We start from the raw sequence: 26,727 nt of genomic DNA, 5'->3' as shown, positions 1-26,727 counted from the left end.
TCCTTATAACTGCTTGTGTGGCCCAGGCTTTTTCAGTTTCAAGAATAAAAACGCCCAAAACATGTTCAATCTTTTCCTTCTTGCCCTTAGAAATGATTAAAGGTGGGATTTTAGTACCATCCAGACGAACTGCCAAAATACAGGAAACACGTGCACTTTCGTAAGCAGTGGAGGGAATGTACACTAAGGAGGCACCCCACTGTTCAATTGATGTTTGAGATAATTGGCCCATAAACACTGCAGTTTTATCAATAGCGATCATGTTGGAAAGATTGTATTTAGAGAAGTCAGAGCCTAGAGGGGGCCTTATTTTCAGGGGGATGCCTTATATTTCACTCAGAAGGAAACCTGTAAGTAGGTCTTATTTTTGGAGGATGTCTTATTTTCGGGGAAACACGGTAAAGCAAAAGAAAATTAAATTTTTTTAACATATACCTTAAAATTTGTTTTGTCCAAAAGATGTATAAAAAATTTTACTTATGACAGTAAATTCTTTACAATTATCAAAAGGCAGACAATGGCATACACTTATCTCAGCTTTATTTAAAATTTTAATTCAAATGAAATAATATCACAATAATACATATTACAATCAAAAATAGCAAATAACCTAATTCATTTTCCTGATTTGGTCAAGCCTCCAGGCACCAGTCAAGTATCGGAGTCGTATGAAAAGTAGGTCCTTGCCCATTTGTAGCCAGCTCCAAAATGGAACTAATTTAGAACCTGCGATTAAATAATAATTAAAAATAAATTGAGTTAAACTCAGAATATATATCCCCTTATAATTACTTTTAGTAGTCAGTTTACATGATTTTTGGTAGCTTATAGGTACTAATTTTATTTATATTATATATGTATGTTAAATCTATGTCCATCTGTTCATTTAAAAGTGATTTTGGGGAGAAATTTTCATATTTTAAATACCACTTTTCAGGCTCATATATACTATAGAGAATCAAGTATACCGCCACAAATAATAGAAGTACATATTAATAATCTGTGATAAATCTAAGAAAAAAACCTATTTTTTTTTTCTAATTCTTCCAAAGGCTCTTACTCTAAAATAAATGCCACCCTAGGTAGGCCATCTTCTTGTCCTTTGATTTCCAAGTGGCAATGTGCCAAGTCCAGCTAACTATATAAAATACATCTCTGAACATGTTTTAATATTTTATATTTCTTGATTTCACTCCTTGGAATTGTCTTTTTATTATATCAGGAATAGAGCCTCCCTATCACTTCTACAATTTTACAGATTAGGTCATGGATGCTGGGTGGTAAAGTGATATGGCTAGAATCACAACACTAATAGAACTGACAATTTTCAGATTTTAGGCAAGGCCAGTGCCCTGGCTTCTTTCTCTTTATTTTTTCCTAGCTTTACATAGGTGTAACTGACAAAGAAAATGGAAATATATTTAAAGTGTACAATGTAATCACTTCATATAAATATATACAGTAGGTAGGTACTTGAATTACGTTGGAGATCCGTTCCTATGGTGCGACATAATGTGATTTTTGCTGTAGTTGGAACCCACCTACATAAGCACCTACATCACTCACATGGAGCATATACACAGCAGTAATGAAGTGAAACAGTAAAAGGAGTTTAAAAGAAAGATAACAATTCCTGACGTTTACATGTGGTAAATATATAATAAAAAACATAAAGCACATATGTACATATGTCAAAATGATGGAACTTTTCTTTTTTATAAATAAATGGGAAAGGGAGGGAGGGAGGAAAGGGGAGGGTAGGGAAGGGGAAAAGAAGGGAGGAATTTTACTTTTAAACTCAGGTCTTGTATTTTGGAGCTAGTTTTACTGAATTTCTTGGGCAGGATGGTAGACCTATTGAAGACCCCAAGACTGAAAAAATATAGAAAGCAATAGGCAGTAGGCAGAATGCTCAATGGAATTGCTTGTCAGAGTTAAGATAGCTGAGGAGTTTCTGATGGAGAAAGAAAGAACATTAGAGCCAGGAGACTACTGGGAAACTGTATTTTCTCATGTCTGCCCTACTCCTCTTAAGATAAGTTAAATCTATAGTACTCACCTTCTATTTCAGTCCAATTGACAGCAATTTCTGCTATTGGAATTTTAAAGAACTGTGCTATGTAAAGCAGTTCTACATCAAATGCCCTGAAATACAAAATATATTGGTATTTATTTTTTAAAAGAATGTAACTAAATTGCTACCCTGGCATGTTTAAAAAAAAAAAAATAAACTTGCATGGCAGATATAAAGCTTCTATCATGAAACTAATGGTCAGATTGACATAAGATCAAATAAAAGCTAAGCAGTTGAGGAGCTTTAAGGCGAATAAAATAATTTGGTGTCACTGTATAACACTTAAATGAGAAATATCTCTACCACGACTCCAAAAATCCCAGGGATAAAAACAGCCTGTTGGCCCTAAGAAAACATTTAATTTTAGAACGTTTCATGACTGATGGTTTTCAGTCCCAGTTTTAATTAACTCAAGATACAGATCGAGAGCATTTTCAACTGATTTAGAGAGCTGATAAAATAGAACTCTGAGAAGCTTTTAAACAGAATGTTCTCAATGACTTTTGTGTTGCTTGATTACACAATTCTCCTACCAAAAGATCAGGATTTCTTTACAGGGTCTTTAGGGTCTATCTTTTCCTTTTCCCTTCTCCAGGTCATCCTGGACAATAATAGTATCAATAATTACTAAAAGTGAAAAAACAATATAAACTAGTCTGAATATCCTTTGAATATAATTAAATACATGCATAGGAATTAAATATAGTCTTGCTTTTACATACAATGTTAAAATCATCTCTTGTCTAAATTCCCAGTTTATCCTTCCTTCTATCCATGAGATAGATTTTTTCTCAAAGCTCCTCTTCGATCAGCCCCTTGATATAGTAAAATCTGTTCTCCTTACAGTTTTTGAGTCCTGACTCAGTTTTCCTGAAATCTACTTAAAAATTTCTCTCAACCAAATGCTTCCTTTCACTGGCACTAAGATAAAAAAGAGAAGCATGCCTACCTGTGCTATACTTCTCCACATTCTTTTAACTGTCTCTAAAGCATATCCTTTAATCATTAAGACCCTACTTTTCAGACTGCATGGAACACACTTCAAACATGACCCTATGCTGTCTAACTTCAAATCAAAAGACTAACAGAAAATGAAAGTGAAGGGATGGAAAAAATTTTCTAGGCAAATGAAATTGGGGGGAAAAAAAAAAAGCTGGGGTAGTAACACTAATATCTAACATAATACAATTCAAATATTACAAGAGACAATGAAGGCCACTTTACAATACTAAAGAAATCAAAACAAGAGGATAAAACTCTGGTAAACATATATGCACCCAATACAAACATAAAAGAAAACTTCTGGAGGATTTTAAAGGAGAAATGGACAGCAATACAATCACAGTAGAGGGCTTCAACATTGCCTCTACATAGCTGGATAGATGTTTTAGACAAAAAAAATCAAGGAAACAGCAATCCTAAACAACACACTAGACCAGAAGTAATTACATTTTCAGAATATTTCATTCCAAAGCTACAGAATATACATTCTATTCAAGTGCACATGGGACATTTTCAAAGATAGACCATATGTTAGGAAACAAAGTCTTTTTAAGTTTAAGTAGACTGAAATCATATCAAGCAACTTCATAGATCACAATGGTAAGCAATTAGAAATTAACTACAATAAAAACTCAAATACATGGTGGCAAATTGCATGCTATTAAATAATGAAGGGTTCATTAAAGAGATCAAGAAAGAAATAAAAACTTCCTGGAAACAAAGGAAAATGATCACAAAACAACCCCAAATCTCTGGGACACAGCAAAAGCAGTACTGAAAGGGAAGTTCATAGCCCTCCAGACCTTCCTCTAAGAATAAGAATCCTATATAATAAAAGAGTAATATGCAAATTGACCGCACCTCCACTATATTCACAAGCCACGCCCACAAGCCAATCAGGAGCAAATATGCAAATTAACCCAACCAAGATGGCTACAGGCCCCAGAGAGAAGGAGGGAGGCTTGGGTTTCTCCTGCGATGGAGGAAGCCAAGCTTTCCACCTGCCCTTGCTGGCATTGGCTATGGTCAGAGTCGGAGCCAGCTGGGATCCCCTGCGGGTGACTAGAGCCAGCTGGGGGTCTATGCCCAGGGTCTGAGCCTCAGCCAGATGCTTGCGGCCTTGGCAGTGGGTGGAGCCGGGTAACTGCAGCAGCTGGGGGTCCCTGCGGGTGATTGGAGCCAGCTGGGGATCCATGCCCAGGGACTGAGCCTCAGCCAGAAGCTTTCAGCCTTGGCCAGGGGCGGAGCCTGGCGATAGAGCCAGCTGGGGATCCCCTGCCAAAGGCAGGAGGCTTTAGACCGTGGCAGGGGCGGAGCTGGAGATCTGAGGAGATAGGTGTGAACTACAGAGGAAACACCTCTTCTGACCACACATTGGCTAAGCTCCCTGTATGTCACTGGTAATATTCTTAGAAACTTGGGTATAAGAATCCAAAAAGGTGATCTAGGGCTTTTCCACCACACTCCTGGGGGGAAAAAAGAAGGTCCGCTGCTGGAGAGCTAAGAAATATCATAACCTGCCCTAGGTGGTTTGTCTCAGTGGATAATGCCTACATTTGCCAACCACAGGGTCTGGGTTAGATTCTGATCAAGAGCATGTACATAAGTTGCAGGTTCTTCCCTGGCTGGGGCCCCAGTCAGGGATCATGCAGGAGGCAACCAATCAAAGTATTCCTCTCACTTTGATATTTCTCTCTGTCTTTCCCTTTCTTTTCCTTCCACGTTCTCTAAAAGTCAATGGAAACATATACTCAGGTGAGAAGAAAGAAAGAGAGAGAGAGAGAGAGAGAGAGAGAGAGAGAGAGAGAGAGAGAGAGAGAGAGAAGAAAGGCATATCCTATGAAAGACACATCTTGAAAATGCCTAAAGAAAGTTGTCATTTTCTCATGGTGAAGGGACTGGAGTCCATGTTGATGAAAACACCTTGGTGGCTGCAGTGACTGGCAGTGGTTCCAGCAGTGGGGTGATGGGGCTTGTGCCTTTCCCTGATCAGCCCGGTTGTCTCCCACAAAGGGAGGCCAGACTGCAGCTTAAGCTGTCAATAGGATATCCCCTGAGGGCTCCCAGTATGTGAGAGGGGGCAAGCTGGGCTGAGGAGACCCCCCAGTACACGAATTTCCTGCACCAGGCTTCTAGTATTAACAATAAATTATTTAACCCAACGACTTAAAGACTTAGAAGAGTAAGTCGAAGGAAGGAAATAATAAAGATTAAATAAAAAATATATGACAGAGATTAAAAAAAAATGTTTTTTTTAAAAAAAGGTTTAAAAATCAATTAAACTAAGCGCTGGTTCTCTGAAAAGATAAATACGATTGATGAACTGTTAACCAGACTCAAGAAACAAAGAGAGGATCCAAAAATAAAAAAAATCAGAAACGAAAGAGGTGAAGTAAGAACTGACCCCATGGAAATACAAAGGATGTAAAAAAACAAAAACAAACTATGAACAACTATACAGTAAGTTGGTCAACCTGGACAAAATGAACATAATCCAAGAAAAATACAATCTTCCAAAACTCAACCAGGAACAATCACAAAACTTGAATAGACCCATAACTACTAATGAAATTGAAGCAGTAATAAAAAAAAGAATTCCCAGTAAACAAAAGCCCTAATCCAGATGGCTTCAAGGGGGATTTTACCAAACATTAAAAGAAGAACTAATTAACATCTAGCCTCCTCAAATTATTCCCCCCAAAAATCCAAGAGTAAGGAACACTTCCAAGGTCTTTTTATGAGAATATCATTAGCTTAATTCCAAAACCAGGTAAAAACAGCACAAAGAAAAAGAATTACAGGCCAATATCCCCCATGAATATAGAGGCTAAAATTCTGAACAAAATATCAGCAAATCAAATCCAAGAATACATTGAAAAGATCATACACCATGACCAAGTGGGACTTATTCTGGGGATGCAAAGCTGGTACAATATTCTCAAATCAATAAATGTGATACATCATATAAAAAACTTGGAAAACAAAAGCCACATGATCATAACAATTGATGCAGAAAAGCATTTGACAAAATCCAACAATCTTTTTAGGTAAAAACTCTCAGCAAATGGGAATATAGGGATCATACCTTAACCTAATAAAGGCCATATATAACAAACCTTCAACCAACATGATACTCAATGGGCAAACACTAAAACCATTTCTCCTAAGAACAAGACAGAAATGTCCTCTTTCACCACTATTATTCAATATAGTGCTGGAAGTACTAGCCTCAGTTATTAGAGAAGAGAAATAAAAGGCATACAAATTGGAGAAGAGGGAGTAAAACCGTCATTATTTGCAGATGACATGATATTGAATATAGAAAACCCTAAAGATCCTACAAAACACTACTAGATTTAATAAAATATTTTGGCAATGTAGCAGGATACAAAATTAACACCCAGAAATTGATGGCACCTTTATACACTAACTTAGAGGCCTGGTGCACAAAATTCGTGCATGGAGGGTGTGTGCATGGGGTGAGGGAGTCCCTCAGCACGGCCTACACCCTCTCAAAATCTGGGACCGCTGGCTCCTAATCGTTCACCTGCCTGCTTGATCGCCCGTAATTGCCTCTGCCTGCCTGATTGCCCCCAACTGCCTCTGCCTGCCTGCCTGATCATCCCTAACCACTCTACCTGCCTGTCTGATCACCCCGAATTGCTAGCCTGCCTGCCTGATTGCCCCTAACCACCTCTGCCTGCCTGAGAGAATGGGGAAAATAACAATAAAAAGCTGACATTTGTTATACTCTCAACAAAAAAGTTAATTTTTTTTAAAATAACCATTTAAGCCCTGGAGGTGTGGCTCAGTTTATGGGGAGTTGTCCCATGCACTGGAAAGCTACTGGTATGATTCCTGGTCAGATCCCATACCTATGCTTCAGGCTGGATCCCAGTAGCAGATATGCAGGAGGCAGCCTATTGGTATTTCCCTCTCACAAAGATGTTTCTTTCTCTTTCCCTCTCTAAAAACCAATAAAAAAAAAACCTTGAAAAAAATGGACATACTAAGTTCCTGAATACTTCCAAAGGTGGTGGGCAGAGATAGGGGTATATGGAGACAACATAACATAGTACCATATCAAGATTTACATCATCTACAGAAATGAACTACATAAAAACACTTATTTTTTCTCCAGCTAATTATTAAATAAATTTGGGAATAAAGATACCTCTTTCCATGCAAAATCTCCAAGTTGCCTTCTCATAATTTAGGGAATTGAATAGAGGATATGCTCTACTACAATTGGAGTATAAACCAAGAAAAAGGAAAGGGAGAATAGGAACTGTTCAGGAGGCCAGAGAACTGGAAAGTAACATCCAAGGAGAAGAATTTATACTCCTGATGGAATATAATCTACACTAATAGAAGAGTAAGATGCAAATTGACCATACTTTCATGACACCCACCAGCCAATCAGGAGTGAGTATGCAAATTAACCCACAGATATGGTGGGTTAATTTGCTTATGCAGGTGCTACACACCACCCCAGCCACTTTGGGCCTCTGGGAAGGCAGAAAGGTGGCTCCGGACAGAGCAAAGGTGGTGCCGGCAACCAGGAGAAGGAAGGCCCATTCTTGCACGAATATTTGTGCATCGGGCCTCTAGTATAATATAATATAATAAATTAATATAATATAATATAATATAATATAATATAATATAATATAATAAATATAATATCATATCAAAACCATAAGATAGCTATTATATTCTTAAATAGCAACCTTCTCCCAGCCTCTACCTGCCCTCTGCTGAGGTAAATATAAATTATTTTTACATAGCTGTAACTATTATCTCAATACTGATATAACCAAAAATTATTTTTCAACTATACTAGGAGAATAAGTGTAGAGGGGGCATAGAAATTTAAGAGAACTAATTAGGTATCCATTAATTTTCTATTTCAAAAAGTAATATGTAAAACTGAAAAATGGACATGTAGCTATGCAGAACCATTCTGCATTAGGAAAACAAATACTACAAAAAACAGTATAGAGTTGAAAGTGGCTATAGTTAGAGAGTATTAATTGGGGGTGGTGGAAAACGGCATTAGGGATAACTGTTTTTTGTTAAAATCCTGATGGGGCTGACTTTAAATTAGAAACTTGTATAACATTGATTAAAAAGAGAAAGTATTTATCAGAAGAAAATACATTTCAAAAGAATTCAGTTTTAAACTTACTCATAAACTGGGCTAAATTACACCTTAAGATTAAATAGAAAGAATTTAGCTGAGGTACATGTGAGGATGGAGATTCTATACATAAATATTTACTAGAGGCCCAATGCATGAAATTCGTGTGCTGATATGGTCCCTAGGTCTGGCCTGCAGTCAGTGTCATGTTTTCCAGCTGCCTGCAGCCAGCTCCACCATACGCCACCACCCACCCTAGTTCCCTGTTTGCCATCAGGTGATCAAAGCCTGCTGGCTGGGGCAACTGAGAGGTTGGCTGTTCCTACCACTTGTCAGCACCACCCCCTGCCACAGGACACCTTCTGTGTGTGGGCAACTGGCAGGGTGGGAGCATTAGCCTGGCGCTACCCATCATCCGCCACCCCCCACCCCCTTGTTCCCTGTTTCCCATAGGGAGAACAGAGCCTGCTGGCCAGGGGAAGGGACCGAGAGGTTGGCCGTTCCTGCCCTGCTGCAGGTTGCCCTCTGTGTGTGGGGCTATTGGTGGGGTGGGGGCCTTGAATTGGCACTATGCATTTCCCCTGCCACCCATCCCCGGTTCCCCGTTCCCCATTGGGAGATTGGAGCCTGCTGGGCGGGGAAAAGGACCGAGAAGTAGTCAGTGCACCTCATAGTGACTGGTCAAGTTGTCATTCTGGTCAGTCCACTGTTAGGGTCAGTTTGCATATCACCCTTTTATTATATAGAGAAGCCTGGTACATGGGGGTGGTGGCTAGCCTGCCCTGATGGGGGCCCCGGATCATGGTGGGTATCCCCTCTGGGGTTGGGGCCAGCTGGGACAATGGGCCACAGGTGGTTTGCAGGTTGGCCATGCCCCTGATGAGGATAGATGTCACTGCTACGGGGTGGGATCAACTGGGACATGGGGTCGCAGTCATTCTGGTCTCTGGTCATTCTGGTGGTTCCACCATTTCGGTCGCTGGGTTTTTAATATATAGGATATTTAACATTACCTATATTCAAGTCTAATTCTTAATAAAAGAAATATCTAGTCTTTTAACTTCAGCTATATGTTTTCTAAAACCTAGAAACTCAACTTGGGTTTTAATGAAATTTATTTGAAAAATATGAATGAATCTTTAGGATAAATTCTTTAAGAAAGAAGTCTCAGGTGACATATGGAAATAAACAGATGCACAACTTAATTTCTATAATTTATACTACATAAAAGAAATCTTTTAAGTCTTTCTTGACTAAAAAGTATAGATGATTTTGATTTAAAGAAATGTTTAGCCCTAGCTAGTTTGGCTCAATCAATGGATAGAGCATCGGACTGCGGATTGAAGGGTCCCAGGTTCTATTCCAGCCAAGAGCACATGCATGGGTTGCGGGCTTGGTCCCCAGTAGGGGATATGCAAGAGGCAGCTGCTCAATGATTCTCACTCATCATTGATGTTTCTATCTCTCTCTCCCTTTCCCTTCCCCTCTAAAATCAATAAAATATACCATATTTTTCGGACCATAAGACGCACCGGACCATAAGACGCACCAGTTTTTAGAGAAGGGAAATGAAGAAAAAAAGATTCTGAAACAAATAGTGTCCTAAACTATTTTATGTGCATTAAAACCCAACATCACAGTCATAAACACATGTAATCAACCCTGTAAAGTAAACAGCAGCATTTAGAACCATTTTAGAGCCGGGCAAGCACACAGAGACCACACAGAGCCGGGCAAGTAAAAAAACTTTTTTTTTAAAGTATATGTGTAGGCTATATTTGGACCATAAGACGCAGGGACTTTTCCCCCCCACTTCTGGGGGGGAAAAAGTGCATCTTATGGTCCAAAAAATACGGTGTGTGTGTGTGTGTGTGTGTATATATATATATATATATATATATATATATATAGAAATGTTTTAATGACAACTATTGATGAAAAGTGGTAAAGAAAGTACTGCTAATTAAGTTGATAAATGCATATTTGGTAGTTCTCTTTTACAGGTCCAAATTAAACATAATTGGACCATAAAGAAATGTGAGAGGCTAAAATTTTAAGTCAAGTCATTACTATGTCAACCAAGTCCAAATAAATAATTTAAAAGGCATGCACATGCCGAAACCAGATTGGCTTGGTGGATAGAGCATTGGCCTGAGGACTGAAAGGTCTCAGGTTTGATTCCGGTCAAGGGTATGTACCTTGGTTGGGGGCATATCCCCAGTGTGAGGTGTGCAGGAAGCAGCTGATCAATGTTTCTCTCTCATTGATGTTTCTAACTATCTATCCCTCTCCCTTCCTCTATGTAAAAAATCAATAAATATATATATATTTTTAAAAAGGCATGCACATGAGCATAACATTTAAAGAAGAAAAACAAAAATTTTAAATGTTCTTTAACCAAAACTTTCCCAATATCCTGGAACTATGTTGTTCAATACAGCAGCCATGATGGGGATAAAGATATGCTGAGGAAACAACTTATTTCAAGATAGAGAGTTCAGAAGCATTGAGAGCTGCTGATGGGTTAATTACTAGTAAGACAATAAATTGTCATATAAAACATGACCACTGAATTTAACAACCTTAAGGGAAAATTCATATTAAGGTGGGGTGAAGAGTAAAGTGGAAAATGAGAAAATGGTGAGAGTGAATAGAGACCACTCTTTCAAGAAAAGGTCAGCTATGAAAGCATACAGGGCTAGAGCTGAAGGGATGCTGAGGGGGTGGGGTGGTGTTAATAGAGAATTTTTTTAAAATGGCAAGAGAAATTTAAAATTGTTTTCAAAACTGATGGGAAAGATTCGATTAAGGGGAAAAGACTAAATGAGGAGAAAAGCAAACAAGATAAAGTTCTTAGAAGGTGGAAGGAGATGCAGAAGATTGGTCTTAGGCAGGAGAGAACTTATGTAAAGGAAAGAAAAAAAAAGAAAGCTTAAGGACACAGGATTTTTCAGTCATCTCAATTTATACTGTCTATAATTAAAACGATTCATAACTTTATATCCAACCAGTAAAAGTATAAAGGCACAGATTACATATAAAAAGTGTCAATTCTGTTTAAACCTGGTTGTTCATTATGAGAATAGAAGCCTGCTTCTCATTATCTGAAATAACGTTGTATAATATGATATACCAGATACATTCCAATTAGAAACCTACCATCGTTCAATGTGTAGAGATGAAAACGTCCGTGAAGCTGCTTCTCTCGTTAATAATTTGAAACCACATTGTGTGTCTCTGATTCCTTTGACACAAAGGAACCACACCAGGAAATGGAATCCATACATGAGCAGAGTACGGAAGTAAGAACGCTGAAACAAAGACAATAAAAATGACTTTCCATTTACCTATAAAGGAGACACTGAAAACACCTGGCTATAGACAACTGCAATTAATATGTAATTGGCTGAGTAGATCTTACATGTGAACACCATTCTTCCATTAGCTTTACTGGAAAAGTATATCATAGAAACTGTGAAGATACTGTCTGCTTAGAACAGGGCAGAGGCACTCTGGAGTTTGAGTCAGAAAAGAAGAATCATAGTACCTGTGCGAGATAGGAACTTGAATTTACTAGAAGCATAGCATAGCAGTTTGAGCTGCTATATGCAAAGAGAACATCTCATTCACCTATGTTGTGACGCTTTTTCCCAAATACACTCCAGTTTCAAAAGAGATGAGTTACCAGAATATCTTGAAAAAGCAAAACAGTAAGATAAAAGTCACAAAAGTTTCAGACTAGAAAGGAATTTGAAACAAAAACCCAGTATGCCTAATTAGGCATGACATAATTAAATATACTTTAACAATTAAGTTCTTTAATACTTTATATACTAAACTTAAGTAATCTTTACTCCTGTTTATTACTTATCATTGTTAGTAATTAATTTCATTATTAGTAACAACAGGACATAATATTCTATTATTCATTAAACACTGAAAACTTATACACTAATAAAAGAGAAACATGCTAATTGACAGTCCCTCTGCTCTATCCACCAGCCAATCAGGAGCAAATATGTAAATTAACCCAACAAAGATAGCAGAGGCAGGAGGCTTGTTTGGACCACGCCCTGCCCCCCCAAATGGAAGAAGCCAAGATTCTGGCCCTTCCTGGCCACCACTCAAGAAGTGGCTGGGGGCCTGGGTCACTGGGGGCGACCCAGGCTTCCAGCCAGTCTTAGCCTCTGCTCAAGGAGGAGCTGGAGAAAGAAAAAAAAAAAAGGAGGGGCTTGGAGCCTGGGTCGCGGGGAGGGGAGGAGCGTGGTCAGCCTGAAAACAACTGTCAGCTTCTCATCCAGGCTGCCCACACCCCCATGGGAACCCTACCCTGATCCAGGACATCCTTCAGGGCAAACCAATTGGCCCTCACCCATGCACCAGGCCTCTACTTATACTAATAAAAGGGTAATATGCTAATTAGACCAGGAGACCTTCTGGATGTTCTTCTGGCCAAAGCCATGGTGGTGGGGCTGAGGTAGAGGCGGTTAGAGGCCAATAGGGGGAGGCAGTTGTGGGTGATAAGGCTGGTGGGCAGGGGGCCGTTGGGGACGAGCAGACCAGCAGGGGGGCCAGTTGGGGGAGAGCAGGCCATCAGTTGGGGTCAGTTGGGAGTGATCAGGACGGGGGCGGGAGGGGGAGCAGTTCAGAGTGAGCAGGCCAGCAGGGGGGCAGTTGGGGGCAAGCAGGCCAGTGGGGAGGGGAGGTAGAGATGAGCAGGCCAGCAGGGGAGGGCAGTTGGGGGTGAGCAGGCTGGCAGGGGGGCAGTTGAGGTTCCCACTGGCACAAGGGGCAGTTGGGGGTGATCAGGCTGGAGGGAGTCATTTGGGGGTGAACAGGGGGCAGTTGGGGGTGAGCAGGCTGGCATGCAGAGTGGTTAGGGGCAATCAGGCAGGCAGGCAGGTGAGCACTTAGGAGGCAGCAGTCCCGGATTGTGAGAGTGTTATCCAACTGCCAGTTTAGGCCCATTCCCTGTAAACCAGCAATAGGACATCCTCTGAGGGGTCCCAGATTGAAGAAGGTGCATACCGGGCTGAGGGACACCCACTCCCCATGCACGAATTTCGTGCACCAGGCCACTAGTTAAAACATAAGAATAATAGATCCTTAGTTATCACTGTATTCAAGACTTTCAAGTTTGGAATTATAAAATACAGGACTTCTTAACATGGGTGAAAAGACCCATGGAATAATAATTAGATATTTATATAAACAACCTATTATGAGTCTATGTAAAATATTTAAATTGTATATCAGTAGAGAAAGGTCTGTTCACTCTTTTGTTTTGTTTTTTTGTAATTGTAATTTTTAGTATCATTCTTCACTCACATATCTTTTTCTATCATCATTGAAAGAATCATGACTCATTGATAACATAAGTAGAAAAAAGCCCACTGAACTAATAATTAGGGAAACCATGAGCAAGTTACTTACACACTCTGTCTCACTTTCCTCATTTGAAAATGGGAATGAAAATGCCTACTTTCAGATGTTATCACAAGAATTCAAATGAGATAATATGAAAGCCTTTAGCCAAGTATTTGGCACAGAAAGTAATAGAAACTCAATAAATATTTTTAATAAGGAGAGCTTGAAAGCTCATTTTAATCTTTTGACCACAACTTCACTCAAGTAAATAGGCTAAGAAAGGAAGGAAAAATAAAATATTTATAAAGTATTTCAAATAAACTTTTTGAAAGGATCTAACACTTCTCATTTACCACCTGTAATAGAATCTGTAGTTACGTTTTGATATAATTACGTCCTTCTTCTCTAAGTAGATAGGGTGGAAATCTAATTTTAAAATGCTCTGGGAATTTCACAACACCTAGCCTTCTATATAAAATATTTCCAATAAATACTGGTTGACTGATCAATCCTCCAAAAGAGCATTTACACTTAGGAAAGGAACAAGTAGAAATTCAAAGATAAAAATAAAAAATAAAAATAAAAGGTAGAAAAACAATAAACTATTTTTCTTAAATATGATTTAGGTGACCTTACTAGTTATAAAATAAAAATACTCATGACTGTTTTTGCTTTAATGTGAAGAGAAGATTTTTGTTTGTTTTAGGATAATGGCTATTTTAAAATCTAGAAACGTAAAGTTCACATGAATACCTTAAATTTGATGTGTAGCATATTTAAAATATAACAATTAACTACAAAGAAGATCTTTATTTAATTTTTAAAAACCTGGCAAAATATCTTAAATTTAAAAGACAACTAAAAATATATTATAAGATAAACTTAATAAAATAAATCTAACAAAGTGATAGAATAGCATTATATAAACTTCTGGTAGACTTCTAAAAACATCAAGGAAAAAGACATTCACTACTTCATGTTAAAAATAACTTTCTAGTGTTACGAAATATAAATAAGGAATTCAGGTAAAATTTAAGGGGATTTCATTATCTTAAAATAAGAAGTCTCAAGATGTCTTCAAAGAAAATCTAAAGATATCACATAGTAATAGATTATATTTTGAATCTTTTAAATGATAAATTCAAGAATACACACACAATATAAACAGTATTATTATAACTGTTACACAGAACAAATGGGAATATGAATACATTTAAGGGTGCTAAAAGACTCCATTAGTGTTGTATCCTGTTGTACATCCACGGGAGCAGAACATATGAGAATATGTATAAATGTATTTAGAAAAGATAAGTCTGAAATCTATGCAATTAAATTATTGAAGTCACAGTTTATTATTTTGATTATTAATTCTTTTGTAACTTTTTCACTATGCACTATACAGGGATTTATGTTAGCTACAGTACATTCAGAAAAAAACTGAGTGCTCAGAAATGGGAGGCCATGCTGCAGTTTCATGGACATGTGGCAAAAGAATGTGTTGTTTCTTGGAAAGGATCTTCAATAAGATTTAATTGTGGAAGCTCTCACTTCTGAATAACACTGTGGCATAAGTAGGAGTGGTACTCACCTCCTCCCACAACCAAATAAAATTACAACTAAATTACAATTACCATCATTCAGAACTACCGTATTTTTCGGACCATAAGACGCACCGGACCATAAGACGCACCAGTTTTTAGAGAAGGGAAATGAAGAAAAAAAGATTCTGAAACAAATAGTGTCCTAAAATATTTTATGTGCATTAAAACCCAACATCACAGTCATAAACACATGTAATCAACCCTGTAAAGTAAACAGCAGCATTTAGAACCATTTTAGAGCCGGGCAAGCACACAGAGACCACACAGAGCCGGGCAAGTAAAAAAACTTTTTTTTTACAGTATATGTGTAGGCCAGTGATTCCCAAAGTGGTCTATATCGACCCCCAGGGGTCTATGACAACCTGCAAGGGGTCTACGTCAGCGAAAAAAAAATTTGGGGGTCCATGAAATGAAAATGGGGGTCCACGATAGTGGATCTCAACATACACTGATAGTACCTATTTACTTACATCATATTATCTTATAATATAAAAACATATAAATTATTTATAAAAGTACCTATGAAGTAAAAAATTTATTATATATGTTTATAAAATTGTGTAAGTTGTAGGATAAAAACCTGCACATAATGATATACCAGTATCATCTTGTTACAAGCATACGTGCAGTAAACATTTTGTCTCAAAGCTTCGCGAACTTGCACCGACTTGTTCAATTCGTCACTCTATAAATATGAATGTGAGAAAAATACGTTCATTCGTTTCCTGAATCTTGAATAGGAAAGTGCTGAGAAAATATTTAAAAAAATATAAACTGGTAGTTTATCATACAAATTATAGTGAATCAGTGTTATTTTGTTTGAGAATGCCGGAGAAAAGTAGGTACATTATTTTTTATTAAATTTTAACACTAAACTTCACTACAGTTAGAAATTTACAAAAAAATCAATATCAGGTAAGTAGGGGGTCTAACCAAAACCGAAAAACATGGCAAGGGGTCTACGGCACAAACAAGTTTGGGAACCTCTGGTGTAGGCTATATTTGGACCATAAGACGCAGGGACTTTTCCCCCCCACTTCTGGGGGGAAAAAGGTGAGTCTTATGGTCCGAAAAATATGGTAATTGAAATGTGGCTGAATGGAAGTCTTACAACTAGGGATTTACAGAAGCCATATCCAGACTGTGAGGGGAGGTGAAGATGTGGAACAGGCTGGTACCACACCAAAATGTGGCAGATAAAAATTGGAAGGGATATCTGAGCGGTGGAGTCCTACCTTGAGGCGCAAGGGGTCCCAGCCCCATACCAGCAGCCCACCTCCAACCCTGGGTTCCAGTGCTAGGAAGAGAAGTCCTCATGATTTCTGGCTGTAAAAACCAGCAGAGATTGAGGCTTTTGAAGACAAAGGCTGCTGGAATCCCAGGCAATTCCTCTTAAAGGGCCCATTCAGGGACTTAGTCACACTCACTCCCTCTGAGCTTCAGTGATGGAACTGCAACTTGAAAAGCAACAGAGACATATGGGGAAGAACAAAATTATCTGACATCAGGGCAAACACTGGGTAAACAGAAGCTGGCAGAGTCCATTGATCCTTGCATGAGCCTTCCCCCACAGAGCTGGCAGGTGAGAGTCATATCTGAGTCTCCATCAACATAGCTCGCACTGTTCGTCCTTGGCCCCTCCCAGTGGCCCCTCTCACTGCCCCCCTTCCCTGCAGTGGTTCCTTGAGGCCCCATGACATATAACTTCACAACTTACAGACTCACCTAAGCTGTTTCCAGCAGCTTTTCCATATAAATGGCCTGTCTTGCTCATGCTTCAGATTCTAAAAATCTCTCAAACAAGCAGCAGCTGGGCTCAGCATGCCCTGTACCTCTCACTAAGTGGCCTCAGGGTGGTACTCACAGCAGCAGGCCTTGGACCTCTCCTGGGCGCACCCCAAACCCAGCACAAGTAGCAGCCATCTGCAGACTGTTTTGTAGCTCACACTGGAAGGCCCCCAGCAGAACAAAAGCAGTGGCTGGCCTTGGCCTGCAACTCTGGGAAGCCTTACAGAAAATAATTCAGTGGACAGCTTTAGACTACGTCAAAGCATCATGGTTCAACCATCACTATAGGCAACACACTCAATGAGCAGACTAAGCGAGCACTATAGCCCCACTGAAGTAAGTCCTGCTCTGTCAGATGGGCCCCTACACAACTGATTATCCACAGTGGTCAAAAGTCAGTGGTTGATGGTCATAGTCAGTCCTTGCAGCTGAATGACCTGGAGGGTAAATCCCTCCTATTGACAAGCCAACAGCAATGAAAGTTAAACTACAAGATGAGGGAGTACACAGCCCATATGGGAGATGCCCCTTGAGGGCCCTACTTCGGTGATTAGGGAGGTTGTGCCACTAGAACACTGACTACGTTAGGTCACTCTACCAAGTTGGGAGATGTAGCAGCTCTACCTGATACATAGAAACAAACACAAGGAGGCTGCCAAATTGAAGAGACAAAGAAATCTCCCAAATGAAAGAACAGAACAAAGCTCCAGAAAAATAAAAACTAAACAAAATGGAGAGAAGCAATCTACTAGATTCAGAGTTCAAAACACTAGTTATAAGGATGCTTAATGTACTGAGTGAGAACCTCAGCAGCATAAAAAAAGACTAGTCAGAAATAAAGGAGAAACTAACAGAAGTAAAGAATAATTTACAGAGAATCAACACTAGAGTAGATGAAACCAAGAACAAATTAGCTATTTGGAATATAAGGAGGCAAAAAACACCCAATAAGAAAAGAAAAAAGAAAAAATAGTCCAAAAAAATGAGGATAGTTTAAAGAGCCTCGGGAACAACTTCAAGTGTACTAACATTCAAATCATGGGGGTGCTGGAAGGAGGAGAGACAGCTGGAAATTGAAAACCTGTTTGAAAAAATTATAGAAAGCTTCCTTAACTTGGTGAAGGAAATAGACATAAAAGTCTAGGAAGCAAAGTCCCAAACAATATGAAACCAAAGAGGCCTACACCAAGACACACCATAATTAAAATGCAAAAGGTGCCAAAAACAGTTTGGCTCAGTGGATAGAGCGCCGGCCTGCAGACTGAAGGGTCCCGGGTTCGATTCCAGACAAGGACATGTACATTGGTTGCAGGCATCCCGGGTGGGGGGTGTGCAGGAGGCAGCTGATCAATGTTTCTCTCTCATCGATGTTTCTAGCTTTCTATTCCTCCCCCTTCCTCTCTGTAACAAGTCAATAAAATATATTTAAAAATAAAATAAAATGCAAAAGGTGAAAGACAAAGAGAGAATCTTAAAAGCAGCTAGATAAATGTAGTTAGTAACCTTCAAGGGAGTCCTCTCATAAGTCTGTCAAAACTTTTCAGGCCAGAAGGGAGGAGCAAGAAATATTCAAAGTGATGAAAAGCAAGGACCTACAACCAAGATTTCTCTATTCAGCAGTTATCATTTAGAATACAGGGACAGATATAGAGCTTCCCAGTAAGAAAAAGCTAAAGGAATTAATCACTAACAAACCAATGTTATATGAAATGTTAAAGGGTCTTCTTAAGAAGGAAGAAAAGAAGATAAAAAATATGAATGATAAAATGGCAATAAATATGTACCTATCAATAATTGAATCTAAAAATAAAAATAAACAATCAAGCAGAACAGAAACAGACTCATAAGTATAGAGAACATTTTGATGGTGGCTAGATGGGCAGGAGACTAGCAAGATGGGTGAAAAACTGAAGGGATTAAGAAGTACAGAATTGCTAGGACTGGTTTGGCTCGGTGGATGGAGCATCGGCCTGCAGATTGAAGGGTCCCAGGTTCGATTCTGGTCAAGGGCATGTACCTTGGTTGCGGGTACATCCCCAGTGGGGAGTGTGCATGAGGCAGCTGGTCGTTTCTCTCTCATCGACGTTTCTAGCTCTCTATCTCTCTTCCTTCTTCTCTGTAAAAAATCAATAAAAAATATATATATTAAAAAAAAAAAAAAAAAAAAAGAAGTACAGAATAGGGAGAAACCAAGATGGCGGTATAGGGTAGAAACCTGAATGCAGCCTACCACAACAAATTTGAATTTAGAACTGAAAAACGGGGGAAACATCACCTTGAAGTGCTGGATGGCTGGCTGAGAGGAGGCTCTACCATCTGGGAAGGAGAGAGAAGGCACCTCAGGAACTGTGAAGGTAGAGAGAACTGTGTGCGCGAAAAGGCGGGCGCCCCACTTCGCTGCCGGCTTGCTTTTGACCGCTGAGAGGGAGGGCTGAGTTCGCTGCTGGCTTACTCCCTGCACGCAGAGAGGGCGGACAGCTAACGTGTGGCTGGCTTTCTTGTTTGGGAGGAAAACAGAAGCACCCTATTGCTCTGATATACGGCCCCCGACAGGAAGAGGCTAGACTGTCAGGAAGTGGGCAGAGATCTCTGGAGGTGTGTGAAGTGGGACTCAGAAACCAGACCCTCGTAGGGAGGGGCTGAATAAAGCTTGTCTGCACCACCCGAGACTCTGCCCCATCCAAACTAAGCACAGAAGCCCTTCCAGTGGCTAGCTTTCTCATTCGCAGTGAATGGCAGACAGGAATCCAAAGCTTCTCTACGCCTATACCAAAGAGGAGCGTGTGTGCCTGCAACCAATTGTGCAGGATTCAACAAAGCTTGTCTGTGCCACCCCAAGACTCTGCCCCATCCAAGCAGAATACAGAAACCCTCCTAGCTGAGACACTTTTGATCCTCATAGCCAACTGGCTTGGAGATCAACACTTCCCTGTGATACCAACAACAAGCAAGGCTTAACAACAAGACTGCACACACAGCCCACAAAGGGCTACACCAACTCAGGTACCTGGGAGGCTGACTCACTGAACCATATAGGACACCTTAGCACACAAAGCCACCCTACCAACTCAGGGAAGCTATGAAAATGCTGAGACAAGGAAACAAATCACGAAAAATAGAAATGGAGGAAAAGAAGCGACTGGATATAGATTTCAAAACCACGCTTATAAGGTTTTTCAAGAATTTCCTAGAAAAGGCTGATAAAATAAACGAGACCTATGAGGATAAGAAAAGGGATCAACTAGAAATAAAGAATACATTGTCTGAAATAAAAAAATATTATACAAAGTCCTAAAAACAGAATGGAAGATCCCAAGAATCAAGTCAAAGATTTGGAACACAAAGAGCCAGAGGACACTCCTCTGCAGAAGCAAGAAGATAAGAGAATCCAGAAAGTTGAAGATAGTGTAAGAAACCTCTGGGACAATTTCAAATGAACCAACATCAGAATTATGGGGATCCCAGAAGAAGAGAGAGAGCAAGATACCAAAAGAATACTGGAAGAAATAGTGACAGAAAACTTCCCCCACCTGGGGAAAGAAATAGACTTACAAGTCCAGGAAGCGCAAAGAACCCCCAAAAAAAGGAATCCAAAGAGGACCACACCAAGACACATCATAATTAAAATCCCAAGAGCAAAAGACAAAGAGAGAATATTAAAAGCTGGAAAGTGGAAGAACAAAGCAGGTAGTTACCTATAAAGGAGCACCCATACGATTGTCATTGATTTCTCAACAGAAACCATGCAGGCCAGACGGGAATGGCAAGAAATATTCAAGGTGATGAATAGCAAGAACCTACAGCCAAAAATACTCTACCCAGCAAAGCTATCACTAAGAATCGAAGGCCAAATAAAGAGCCTAACAACAACAAAAAAAAAAGCTAAAGGAGTTCATCACTGCCAAACCAGAATTATATGAATTGCTGAAGGGGGTTACTTAGGAAGAGGAAGAAGATAAAGATAAAACCAAGGGAATTAAAAAATCTGATGAACAATATTAACTGGTGAATATAATAGAATCAGAGGTATGGAAGGGGAGTGGACTGACGATTCTCAGGGAAAAGAAATGTGGGGGTGCAGGAAGAGACTGAACAAAAACTGTACACCTATGGATGAAGACAATGGGCGATGGGGAAAGGACAGAGGGTGGGGTGAGAACCAGGTGGAGGGGCACAATTGAGGAGGGGGGGAAGAGGAACACATCTGTAATAATCTGAACAGTAAAGATTTGTTAAAAAAGAATTTATATATATATACACATATATGTATATTATATACATATATATGTATATATATACATACACACACACACACACACACACACACACACACACACACACACACAAAGTGATTAACAGCAAGAACCTACAATCAAGATTACTCTACCCAGCCGAGACCGGTTTGGCTCAGTAGGGGGCATGCAAGAGGCAGTTGATCGATGATTCTCTGTCATTGATGTTTCCAACTCTCTATCCCTCTCTCTTCCTCTCTGTGAAAAATCAATAAAATATATTATATAAAAAAAATTACTCTACCCAGCAAATCTATCATTTAGAATTGACAGTCAGATAAAGATCTTTAAAGACAAGAAAAAGCTAAAGGACTTCGTTTCCACCAAATCTGTATTATATGAAATGCTGAAGGGTATTCTCCAAGAGGAGGAAGAAGAAAAAGGTAAAAAGTGACAACAAATGCATATCTATCAACAATCATCCTAAAAATCAAATGAATAAAAAAACCCTGATGAACAGAACAAACTGGTGAATATAATAGAATCAGGGGCATGAAAAGAGAACAGACAGACAATTCTCGGGGGAAGGGGATGTATGGGGTGTGGGAAAAGATTAGACAAAGAGCTTACATCTAAGGATGAAGTTCGGGGGTGGGGTAGAGAAGGCCTGGAGGGGGTGGGAACTGTTGGATGGGAGCTATAAGAGAAAAAAAGAGGCAGAGACCGGTTTGGCTCAATGGATAGAGCGTCGGCTTGGGGACTGAAGGGTCCCGGGTTCGATTCCAGTCAAGGGCATGTACCTTGGTTGCGGGCATATCCCCAGTAGGGGGTGTGCAAGAGGCAGCTGATCGATGACTCTCTCATCGATGTTTCTAACTCTCTATCTCTCTCCCTTCCTCTCTGTACAAAATCAATAAAATATATATTAAAAAAAAAAGAGAGAGAGAAAAAGAGGAACATCTGTAATAATCTGCAAAATAAAGATTTTATAAAAAACCAAAACAACAAAATAAAAAAAAATTAATGAGCTGGAAAAATAGGCTAAGTTGACTGGCACACAGACAATACATATAAAGCTTTCACTGGCAATTGCATGCATATGTTTTCATCTTTCATTGTCAATTGTGAATTTGGTTGACACTTCTATAGAAAAAGGGCAAATAGTGATATTAAAATACTAGAGGCTCGATGCATGAAAATTCATGCACTGGAGGGGGAGTCTCACAATCCGGGAGACTTCAGGGGTGGGAGGCGACAAGGCAATCAGGGGAAGGCGACATTCCATAACACTCCGCTGCTGCCACTGCGGGCGGTACAATACTTGGTTGGCCATGGTTACCTGAGCAGCCACCATTCGAGGCTTGCCTGCGCCTTAGGCATCGGCTAGACAGCCACTAACTGAGGCATACCTGGGGCTGGTCCTTGGGTGGCTGGGGAGCTGAGGGGACTGGGCACAGCCCTCTTATGGTTGTGGGTGTCACCATCTTTGAGGGCGGGGCACTCAATTAGAATATTCCCTCCTTATTGACTGTGGGTGCCGCTACCTTTGCTACAATGTGAGAGTCAATTAGCATATTCCTTCTTTATTCGATAGGATTGGTTCTAATTAATTTCCTTTCAATATGCATGAATTTGTGTACCAGGTCACTGGTTTATATAAATAAAAGTCTAAGCGACAAAACAGTTGACTGGTTGCTATGACTCACACTGATCACTGGGGGGCAGATGCTCAACACAGGAGCTGCCCTTGATGGTCAGTGTACTCCCATAGTGGGAGTGCCACTCAGTTGACCGACTTGTCCTGGCAGCCAACCAGCAGGACAGCAGCAATGCACACCCTCAGTAGTCCTGCAGGTCTAATCTCCAGAGCACGGGCCAGGCACCGATGGACATGTGCCACTGGCATGGTCCCAAAAGAGCTGACAGCTTCCTGGAAGTTGGCCTTGGGTGCTGCTGCTGCTTCCTTACAAAGTCGCAAGCATTAGTGGTATGGATCTGGATCTGGGGAATGCAAGGCATCCACCACCCATCCAGAAGACCAATTGTATCCTGGTTCCTCTCCTCAACCACCCTCAGGACAGGCAGCCGACAAAAGGCTCATAGCTGGTGAGCACTGCTGTGGTGGTGCAAGCTTTTCCTAATTGCGAATAACTGTGCATGAGCCAGTGGCAGACACAATGGGGCCAGTATGAGCAGAAGTGGCAGGAAAGAGTGGCAGGCAGGAGCAGAAGACAGCATTCCTGTGCATGAATTTGTGTATTGGTCCTCTAGTAAAATTAGTCCTAGTATATTTTCTTTTTTTTTTTTTTAAACATTTTTTAAAAATATATTTTATTGATTTTACACAGAGAGGAATTGAGAGGGATAGAGAGTGAGAAACGTCGATGAGAGAGAAACATCGAACAGCTGCCTCTTGCACACCCCCTACTGGGGATGTGCCCTTGACCGGAATCGAACCCGGGACCTTTCAGTCGCAGGCCTATGCTCTATCCACTGAGCCAAACCGGTTTCGGCGAGTCCTAGTATATTTTCAATAAGTGTTTTAGTTTGCACTGATATTTTTATGTAAAATATTATACTGTACTAGAGGCCCAGTGCACGAATTTGTGCATGGGTGGGGTTCCTCATCCAGTTCTGATTGGGACCGGCAGCCAACCTCCTGCATCCCTTCCCCCGGCTGGCTTGCAAGGGACCACAGGAGGTTGGTTGCCTGCAAGGAGGAACCATGTGTGGTTGGCTGGATGGCGAGGGGGAGGGGTCATGAGAGGTTGGCTTGCTGGGTGGTGGGGCCATGGGAGGTTAGCCAGCTAGCCAGGAAGAGAGAGGGCACAGGAGATTGGGCACCTGTGGGGGAGGGGCCATAGGAGGTTGGCCAGCCAGAGGGAGGGGCCAATTGGGCTGGCCAGTGGGGGGAGGACCGTGGGAGCCCGCTGGTGGGGAAAGGACCAAGTGTGGCCAGCCAATGGGGAGGAAGGGGGAGGAACTATGGGAGTGTGACTGGCAGGGGAAGGGACCCACGGCCTGGAAGGAGGGACTGAGAGAGGTTGGCCAGCCATGGGAGGTTGGCTGTGGGAGCACAATGACCACCACAGGTCAGCTCCTGCATTGAACATCTGCCCCCGGTGGTCAGTGCGTGTCATGGCAACTGGTTGACCCGTCGTTCCAGTCATAACAGTGGCTTAGGCTTTCATATATATAAACTGGTGGCCCGGTGCATGAAATTTGTGTAGGGGGGGGTGTCTCTCAGCCCGGCCTGCATCCTCTTCAATCTGGAACCCCTTGGGGGATGTCCGAATGCCCTGTGGGATCAGGTCTAAATTGACAGTTGGACATCCTCTAGCAATCCAGGGCTGCTGGCTCCTAACTGCTCCCATGCCTGCCTGCCTGATCACCCCGAATTACTCTGCTGCTGGCCTGCTCTTCCCCAATTACACCAACCCTACCAGCCTGCTCACCCTTAAATTGCCCCCCTGCCAGCCTGATCACCCCCAACTACTCCCAATGCCAGCCTGATCACCCCCATACCACTGGCCTCATCACCCCCTACTGGCCTACCCTCATGGCATGATCTCCTCTAACTGCCTCTCCCTTGGCCCTGCCACCATGGCTTTATCTGGAAGGATGATAGGAAGGTCTCCAGAAAGGTGTCCCAGTCTAATTAGCACATTACCCTTTTATTAGTATAGATAATATTTTTTTATGCAAATTCATATTTTAGGTATTTCCCCATGTTTTATAGTCTCCATTTTCATCTATTTTATTGTTTGGATATTTCACCCAGGGGTAACATCTATATTTTCTAGCGTTGGAATTTAGTATTTTACAGCTTCTACTATTTTATAATAATAGCTAATGTGCTGAATATCTTGGACAAATATTTTTCTTCTTTATCCCACACCACAGATATCTGTAAAGTGATAAAGTTAAACTAACTAATCTCTAAACTCCCTTAGTTTTAAATTTCTAAAAAGTATGTTTTGTATTGTATATTAACCTTTTAAAAATACCATTAAAAGTCCATATGAATATAAAACACTGAACTACACAGGGAAGATGTTAAAATAATATACATCTTAAAAAAGGAGAGTCTAGGTTTCCATATCCTGTCTAATAAAAGAGTAATATGCAAATTAACCGTCACTCCGCTACACCCAAAAGACCCACCCACCAACAATCAGAGTGAGTATGCATAACCCCAACCAAGATGGCTGCAGCTGCAGAGAGCAGGAGGAAGGCTTGGGTTTCCCTGGCAATGGAGGAAGCCAAGCTTTCCAAACACCCTGCGGACCCAGGCCTCCACTCAAGGGTACAAAGTTTCAATTATAGAAGGTAAATAAATTTCAAAAGAAATGGCAGCAGCCACTGAGCTGGAAGAGCAGAAGGATAGAGTTGCCCCTGGCAATGGAGGAAGCCATGCTTCTGTAGCCTTGGCTGGCTCAGGCCTTCACTCCAGGCTACAAAGTTTCAATTAAAGAAGATACATAAATTCCAACAGAAATGGCTATCACCACGGAGTGTGCCACACCACAGCTCTGCTCCAGGATACAAAGTTTCAATTGTAGAAAATAAATAAACCTCAGATACCAGGCCTTCAGTTTGGGTTGCCAGGGGGCGTGGCTGGCCTGAAAACCACCACAGGCCCCTCGCCCAGGCCACCCCACGCCCCAAGGGAACCCCACCCTGATCCAGGGCATACTTCAGAGCAAAACAGCTGACCCCCACCTGTGCACCAGGCCTCTATCCTATTAATAAAAGAGTAATATGCAGATTGACCATCACTCCAAAACACAAGATGAGTGCCCCAATGTGGTCAAAGATCCTGCCCCCATGTGGACACAAGATGGCCACCACAAGATGGCCAGCAGGGGACTGCAGTTGAGAGGAACCAGGCCTGCAAGGGATGGCAGTGGAGAGGGACCAGGTCTGCAAGGGAGGGCAGTTGTGGGCGATCAGGCAAGCAGGGGAGAGCAGTTAGGAGTCACCAGGCCTGCAAGGGAGAGTAGTTGAGAAGGACCAGGCCTACAAGGGAGGGCAGTAGGAGGGAATCAACACTGCAGGGTAGGGCAGTTAGGGGTGAACAGGCCAGCAGAGAAGGAAAGTTGGGGGCAAACAGGCTGACAGGGGAGCAGTTAGGCATCAATGAGGCTGACAGGAGAGTGGTTAAAGGGTGATCAGGTTGGCAGGCAGAAGTGGTTAGGAGCAATAAGGAAGGCAGGTAGATGAGCAGTTGGGAGCCAGCAGTCCTGGATTGGGAGAGGGATGTTCGACTGCCCGTTTAGGTCCGACCCTACCAGGAGGGTTGCAGATTGGAGAGGGTGCAGGCTGGGCAGAGGGACACCCTCCCCTGTGCACGAATTTCGTGCACCAGGAATCTAGTTTAAATATAATCCTTAAGAGGCTCTATAACTTTGCCATCAGTTTATCTTGAAAAATAAAATTAGATTTTTTTTTCTTTATTGACTAAGATATTACATATGTGTCCTTATCCCCTCATTGTCCTCCCACCCCACTCCAATTTATGCC

General features: G+C 41.1%; 1 protein-coding gene across 2 annotated transcripts in view; it reads right to left on the bottom strand.

Moving 5' to 3' along the window:
* Positions 1 to 523: 523 nt before the first annotated feature.
* The window catches only part of ALG5 (ALG5 dolichyl-phosphate beta-glucosyltransferase), an 86,817-nt gene continuing 60,613 nt past the window's right edge, over positions 524 to 26,727 (bottom strand). For both annotated transcript variants that reach the window (XM_084879574.1, XM_084879575.1), the window contains 3 exons: positions 11,376 to 11,527; positions 2,060 to 2,145; positions 524 to 726 (listed from right to left, as the gene is read on the bottom strand). In XM_084879574.1, coding sequence (XP_084735700.1) covers positions 611 to 726; positions 2,060 to 2,145; positions 11,376 to 11,527 — 354 coding nt within the window. In that variant the 3' untranslated portion in view covers positions 524 to 610. The remainder of the gene's footprint in view (positions 727 to 2,059; positions 2,146 to 11,375; positions 11,528 to 26,727) is intronic.

Source organism: Pipistrellus hanaki (genome assembly GCF_964339955.1).
Source record: "Pipistrellus hanaki genome assembly, chromosome: 3".
In the NCBI taxonomy this organism is placed as follows: domain Eukaryota; kingdom Metazoa; phylum Chordata; class Mammalia; order Chiroptera; family Vespertilionidae; genus Pipistrellus; species Pipistrellus hanaki.
The sequence above is the reverse complement of the archived record's forward strand: the minus strand, read 5'-3'. Positions and strand labels throughout refer to the sequence as shown.